Source organism: Sycon ciliatum, chromosome 8, assembly GCF_964019385.1.
Source record: "Sycon ciliatum chromosome 8, ocSycCili1.1, whole genome shotgun sequence".
In the NCBI taxonomy this organism is placed as follows: domain Eukaryota; kingdom Metazoa; phylum Porifera; class Calcarea; order Leucosolenida; family Sycettidae; genus Sycon; species Sycon ciliatum.
Genome location: NC_088650.1, coordinates 15923244 through 15930849, shown reverse-complemented (window position 1 = coordinate 15930849; position 7606 = coordinate 15923244). Strand labels below are relative to the sequence as shown.

At 48.2% G+C, this 7606-nt stretch overlaps 1 protein-coding gene across 1 annotated transcript in view; it reads right to left on the bottom strand.

Moving 5' to 3' along the window:
* The window catches only part of LOC135823839 (uncharacterized), a 29690-nt gene that overhangs the window by 458 nt on the left and 21626 nt on the right, over positions 1 to 7606 (bottom strand). Inside the window, exons 9-13 of the mRNA XM_065336694.1 lie at positions 6734 to 7237; positions 5559 to 5711; positions 4733 to 5391; positions 3062 to 3515; positions 1 to 354 (exon numbers count right to left, since the gene is read on the bottom strand). The exon at positions 1 to 354 is cut by the window's left edge and continues 458 nt beyond it. Coding sequence (XP_065192766.1) covers positions 280 to 354; positions 3062 to 3515; positions 4733 to 5391; positions 5559 to 5711; positions 6734 to 7237 — 1845 coding nt within the window. The 3' untranslated portion in view covers positions 1 to 279. The remainder of the gene's footprint in view (positions 355 to 3061; positions 3516 to 4732; positions 5392 to 5558; positions 5712 to 6733; positions 7238 to 7606) is intronic.

Genomic DNA, 7606 nt, shown 5'->3' with positions numbered 1-7606 from the left:
GTGTCAAGCTGTTTATATAATCTTTGTGGAACAGAGAAGTGTATTTGAAAATCTGGCTGACAACAATAGTGCAGGTTTTGATGTGAACGTCAATCAGGCATATTGCTGACATTGTGTAACAGCCTCCTCAGGAGATGCTTGGGTGTGCCGCAGAAAATGCTGCCTTTTACATTTTATAATGCTACTTCAGAGCAATAAGACAACAGCTATCAGATATGTCCATACATGTAGGTGTTGCGGGAGCATGCATCTTGTCGTCGGCATGGAATACCTCCAACTCTATGCCAAAAAGTCCACCAGAAGAGGGTCTCTCAGTCCAGTGTCAACCTTCGCAATATCCATGTTCACAGCTTTCTAAGAGAAAAACGACACACAGCACAAAAACAGATCACATCAGATCACATAGAACACACTACTCGTATCAGTTTCTAAATACTTTCTCGGAGATAATTTATTCAAAAGCTTGGGTAGATTCACAGAGGCGTGAGTTTCCAAGTACAGTAAAACCTGATGTAAACGACCTCTCTGGGTTTCATCGATCACCTGCTCTTAACGACCGTTTTTCCATGCACCGACAGTTCTACACAGACGATGTGGGACCTGGTTCTAAAGAACACCTGGCTTTAACAACGGCCTTTGCTTGCACCGTGGGGTGGTCGTTTAAACCAGGCTTTCCTGTATGAAACAAAGTGTGAAACGGTTGCTGCTGGGATGAGAATACTAAACCTTTATGATAGAGCATTGGTGGCCATAAGTGATGGTCCCAGGGCCGCTGTTTTTATAGCGGATGCCAGAGGCATATCAATGCCGATCCTCCTCTTGTCCCTGAACATCTCAGCAAGCATATTTGGTTTACTTTCGCACGGGACACCCGCAATGGCATAGTACTTCCCAGAGCTTTGTCAACTATGTTTACCAAATCTCCCATCTTTTCTGCATATTAGTATTGGCTCAAGCTGCCCATGGACATGAACTGTCCCTCCAGGAAATCGCGATTCTACGGATGCAATAAATTTCGCGATTTTGGCCCAAACCCGCGATTTCCCGTTTTTTTGTTTTCTGCAATATATCTCACATTTTTCTGCACATTTCACGCAGTTCTTTCCATGATCCGGTAGGTTATTTGCACAGTACGACTCCCGAGTAGATAAACGATGCAACAAATTTCGTGATTTGGCCCAAATCCGCAATTTTCCGCAAATAATTCCACGAATTCCTGGCAAGTTCTGCATCATTCCGCACTTTTCGTTGCATTATTTGCTACTTTCTGCCGCAATTTCTTGCACAAGTTTTCGAGAGTTTTTTCTGCAAATTCCCGCAGGGAGAGCATGAAGATAATGTTCAATATTAGACAGTTCATAGACCATGTTAAACGTCATGCCACGTTGTAGGCTCGCTCGCCTCTTTTGCTAGCTTATCTCGCCGCTCTCCACCATGGTCAACATAGTGATAAATTTCACGCCGCTGATGCATTCTTTTCTTCCGATTATCATATTCTTTCCTTCTTTCTTTCTTTTTCTTCTCTTGCCATGGCTGGCTAACGCCCCCTCCTTTGCATTGGCTTCTGCCATTGGACGGTGAAATATAATAAAAATAAAATAAAACACGGCATGTCTATAATATACACATCTTCATACGCTAATCAACCGGATCTAAAAAACATTACTGAACACATAGGAACTACCAGTTTCCGTTGGAAATCAATTGTTTTGTGGTGCAAATTACGCGAGCTGTTAACACCACACAGAATGGCCGGGCGTCTCTGAATCAGGCCAGTGATGCTACTATTTGATTTCGAAATCCCAGGTTCTTTATAATAGTGTGCTTGTAGATGCAGTGTACACACAATACACCCCCCCCCCCCACCCACACACACACACCCCACCCACACACCCACCTACACACTCCAACCCCCCCCCCCCCCCCACAGCCACACCCCCCCCCCACACACACACAGCCACCCCCCCCCCCCACACACACCCCCCCCCCCCCCACACACACACCCACCCACACACCCCCCCCCACACACACACGCACACACACACACACACACAAAGCCCCCCCCCCCCCACACACACACCCCCACACCCCCACCCACCCCCACACACACGCACACACACACACACACGCACACGGACACACACACAATACACACACAACACACACACACACACACGAGCACACACACACACGCACACACACACACACACGCACACGGACACACACAGAATACACACACAATACACACACACACACGCACACACATACACACACACACACACACACACACACACACACAAACACACAATGTATGCAGCTTGATAGAAAGAGGATCACTAGGTGAGGGAATTGAAAAGGGAAAAGTCTGAAGAAAAAATTGACAGTTACCTTCTGGACTCGAACCAGGTATGTTCGCTTGAGACCAGCGATGCTCTAACCACTGAGCTATGGTGCAAACTAAGAAGAAACTAAGAACGTAAGAAACTTTGATTGTAGTTCACCTGCCTCAGGGGTAAGCTGTAGTGCTTTGAGTTTCATTGTTGTAAACCAGTCGTTATGCTTGCTGTGAGTCCTGTGTTATGTGACCACTGTGATAAGAGGCAACCTGGCTGGTGAGACCACGCACCGTAGGACTCAGAAATGCATTTCAACCTGCGTCATAAGTCGTGTCTCTAACTTAAATCCTGGCGTTATTGTCACTATTGCTTGGTTACTAAAGGCACGTTTGTAAAGCACTGCATTGTCTGGGCACATGTAGTGGGGGGGGGGGTTACTTAGAAACATGTCAGCTAGATTCCGCACCTTCAGGCATGCGCCCCTATAGCTCTGTGTAATTAATATAATCATGCCCAGCAACTGTTAATTTGTCCTAGTTGAATGTAACCACCTTGCCGAAAGCGCTCGGGCCATCCTTGTGAACTCATCAGTGCAGTTCTGCCAAATGAGGCACGGCCTGATGGAAATGAAAGGTTATTTTCTTTTATAAGGTCAGGATTCAAGTTAATCATGTCACAGTGCTCCAATTGACAGGACACTACACACTTTCATCTGTTCAGCATACCTTTGGTTTAGCTTGCTTGCCAGTGGAGGATGACTGGTTGCTGCTGATGCTGCGTTCAACTGACTGTTTGCCTGCATGAGGGACCCCCCTACGTTCCTCCACCGAGCATGTCTCTCCCAGATTGCCAAGGGGAAGGTTGTCATTGTCGTCATTGTCATCGTCAAGCTCGCTCACGGCACATACATTCTGAGCTGTGTTGCGTGGCTTTCTCAGCAGGCTGCTTCGCCAGCTGGAGATAAACGGACGAATGCCAATGGCCAGCGCCGCACAGGTAAAACAGCCGTACAATATTCCAGCGTATATGTTACTGATGGTGACGATCTCGGTGCCTCCAATCACGTCCATGTGTACCACATAGGCAATGCAACATGTACTGAGTATCAGCAGGCTACACATCTCGAAGCAGTTGTGCACGTCATGTATGCGCCACAGCCTGGCATCTCGACGGTATGGCCTACAGATACACAACATACAAGCAGTCAGATTAACAGAGGGTCAAGTTTTGATGAAGTGAGTCACGCAGTCATTGGAACAGCATTTGACAACACGATAATGCCCTTGGTGAATGAGTGCAATCATGATGGCTACATGGAAAACACTGGGACCTGGACTAAAAACACAGAGGTCAAATACTTCCTCCGCGTCATTAAAATTGTCGTTTCGTACATCGCAATGTTTTTGACTTGCCCGTCTTAGTCCAACTGTCGAATTCTCTGTTTTCCGTGTTCAAACATTGGTGTGACCCTTCCTGCGCAATGTCTACTTGTTGCTGAAGCCGTGGTGGTCTCGAACTTTGTCGGAGCTCTCTTCCGCACCAAACAACAAATTCATCGCGCTCCACACTATTCCGCCCCAGAGCGCGTATCGTTATTCTGGAGTTCGTGCCGTCCTACATCGTTCGCGTGGGCATTTATCAAGACTGCAAGCGTGGGTATAAGAATCCTGATGTCTCTCCTGAATACGATACACTGAAGTTGACGATGACAAGAACAAAGTGTTCTCAAATTCCTAAAATGCGCTACGTGTGGCGCATGTTGCTGCGAAGGTAGCACGTCTGAAAACACCAACAAAACCAGCGAAGCGCTTGCCAAGGAAAGAATGTGCGGAACTGCATACCCTATCCCGCTGGAAGGTCGTCACAGTGTACTTGAAGAATGCTAGTTTGCCGTCATCGTCTACCACCTGGAGGCTTGGATTGCTTGAAAACGAAATTTCTTGACATGAATATGAACGCTCGTCTTGTGTTGAAGGGTCTGTCTCAAAGTCTGATGAAGACATGGAACTTAGCTACAAGTGCAGCGAAGCGGGAGGCCACAAACTAAAGCTTGGTCTGTCGACAATGCTCTGCCTCAATTTCTAGCTGATTTCTTTGTCCTTGGAGTGGCCAAAATAAATTAAAAAAATTGTGCTGGGAAGCGACAATTTTAATGACACGAAGGAAGTATGCGCGCACTATGACAAACATACAAACCTGGTATTTGCAATCAGAACGGGACGTCTGTACCCCCCCCCCCCCTCCGGCCTTATAAGGTGCTTCAAGACCGCTTGAGAAGGTTGGTGGCAGACGTTTGCCATAATATTGGCATGGAATGACTGTCCTCTATGTAATAGAAGCTTATACGACATTCAACCAAAGTGTGAGAAAGATGTAACTGGTCTGGATTATCGTACCTGAAAATTCCCTGAGCAGCAAGGATCACACTAAGAAGCATAGCAGTGGACGCACGACGACTCGGACCACTTGGCAGCAGTGCATGCAACAGTCCGAACAGCATGCGGCGTAGAATGCTGATGGCTGCCCACCACTGGCGATCGTCCTCGTAGATGTGGGTGGCCTCATCAATGAACACTTTCAGCGCCGGCCAGATGTGAAGGGGCCGCCAGAGCAGCATGATCGGGGCAGGGAGCACGGCGAATATCAGCATGACCAGCGCGAACAGTGCGTACGGCAGATGTGCAAGACTCAGGTAGCCGATTGTGCTCTCGAGGTACACCACACGGTGCGGGCCAATCATGGCCCAGCGCAGCAGGTGGGCACTCCGATAGGCTGTGTTGGATGCGGAGAAGAGGATCACTAGCCAGAATACCTGCATCATGGAGTTGCGGCGCTGGAAGAACCTCCACAGACGAGCGCCGATGCCTCGTCGAGCCAGGAACCACAGTATGACGATGACCAGTATCGTGAACGGTGGTAACAGCAGCTGCGTTAAGCCAGCCTGTAAGCCGTTGAGAGATTTGTACTGGCAGAGGAGACCCAATCCTAGTGTGTTCAGTGTGCGTATCCACCCAGCGCCGTTCCAGGTGAAGTGGCTAGTAGCATCGAAGTAAAGCTGCAGTTTGAAGAGAGAGAGAACACATCTCTGTTACTATTTTCATCTGTTCTGTTGAGCAGTGGAAGTGTAGGTGTTTCGCATTGTTTGAGCAGAGGAAGTGTTGGCATTGAGCACTTTTTGAGCAGTGGAAGTTGCCAACTTTGTACACAGATACGCATGTTTACCTGGGAGAAGAACCACCAGCCGTCCAGTGTTGGAGATACCCCAATGTTCAAGAAGAGCAGAATGGTGAGAATAACCAGACCTCCGAAGGCAAGCAGCAGGTAAAACTGCCACAAATGGATCTTGACTTTAGCTTTCCTACAGTCATGGCAGCCCTGCAGTTTAAGCACATGAAAAGGGACGGCAATGGGAATTCGGGGACATGAGGTGGATAGGACATGCAGGGAAAAAACAAAGTGAGGTACAGTCAACCTTGCGAATAACGACACAATCCTCAGACCTAATGACCACTTGACGCCGTACATGTATATTCTTTCAACCTCACAAATAACAAGAACTCGTGAAAACGGTCGAGAACATGTTTCGCATGCACGGGCGAGGGTTGTTATTCGCAAGTGTTTGTTTGTGTGTCTATATTTAATTCACTTCACCAGCACGCACAGGCATGTTACGCCTTCTCACCAGCACAAGGTTGACTCTATAAACATTTGGGAGGCAACACGTCCCCGTGTAAGAAAGTGAGCAAATACCGGGCTCACGTGAGACCCAGTTAGACTAAGCTGTCTGCAACCGTAGCAACACCACCACCCTTACGGATCAGGCGAAGATGCAGCTCCTGAATACGCAGAATTGAGCCTATAATAATGCTTGGATATATTCTCCCCTCACAGACAATCTACTCTTGAATTTAAAAGTCTAACAGTGCTCACGTCAATATTCAACGTATTCTTTTGCTCACTGAGCAACACAATCTTTCCATTTTCTTTCTTCTGCTTTCTTTTTTCAACTTAATCCTCCCCACCCGATCTCCCTTTGGTGCGTCCATGGAGCAATGAAGCCGAGACCTCTGGTCGCCTGAGCTTAATGGCCCCCACCACCACACTCCATTATTCACCCCAGTGTCTGGAGATATGTGGATTTTGTAGAAAATAAATAAAATAAAAATAAGACCAACCGCTAACGTGGCGCCAAATACCGCATACCTCATTCGCTGCACCCATGTTACCCCCTCATGGCAGACCACGAGTCCCCAAATAACTGAGTCGCAGCATGGTTGTAAAATCCAACCGCGTCCAGGCAGGACTTCAAACTGGTACCGCCGGCTTCTTAGTCACGGTCTTAGGCCATTCTACTACGTCTGCCTGCTCTGGGTGCATTGTTCCAAATCTTCACTTACAACAGTGCTCGGCAGTCGACTGAAGCCGTCGAGACACGATGAACACAGAGTGCCGGTGCAGTGACACCGCTTGTAGCATGGATTATCAACGCCCAGCGTCCAGGTTTTGTGCTTGGGCGAGCCGGCTCGGCTAAGTCTGCACTCGATCTTGTCGCACTGGCCTGCCACAAACTCACTGTCATCACCGCAGTTGCTATCCTGACTCAAAGACACGTTCTGCCCTGGTGCTGGTACGTGGTTAGGTGGCCTTTCACACTGTGCCGTGGAATGTATGCGACCGGCCCAGCAGCCTCTTTGAATCTTCACCCTCGTGTCATGGTGGCTGTCGGGGTTTTTCTCGACGCAAGCCTCGTTCTGCTCGTAGTTCACGTGGCAACTTAGCAAACGAAGGACTTGGTTTCGCCGGCCGCCATGCTGTTTGGGTGTCACGCCGTTCTCTTGTTGCCCTGGACTGTCAACTTCCTCAGCGTCGATATTGCAATAGGCATCCACAATGCCTCTTGCCTGTAGCGGAGCAAAGAAGAGGTGGGTAACAGTATTTACCTCGGCCAATGCATACATCGATAGTGAATGTTGAAAACAGGGTATGACATGTAATATTAGAGACTGTGCTCTTATCCTTTTACTGAAGACGACCCTCACCCCATTCATTATTGGAGACTGGGCTATTATTGGAGACTGGGCTATTATTGGAGACCTAGGCTTTTACTGAAGACAATCCTCACCCCGGGTCATTATTGGAGACTGGGCTACTATTGGAGACTGGGCTATTATTGGAGACCTGGGCTTTTACTGAAGACAACCCTCACCCCGGGTCATTATTGGAGACTGGGCTATAAGTGGAGACTGGGCTACTATTGGAGAATGGGCTTT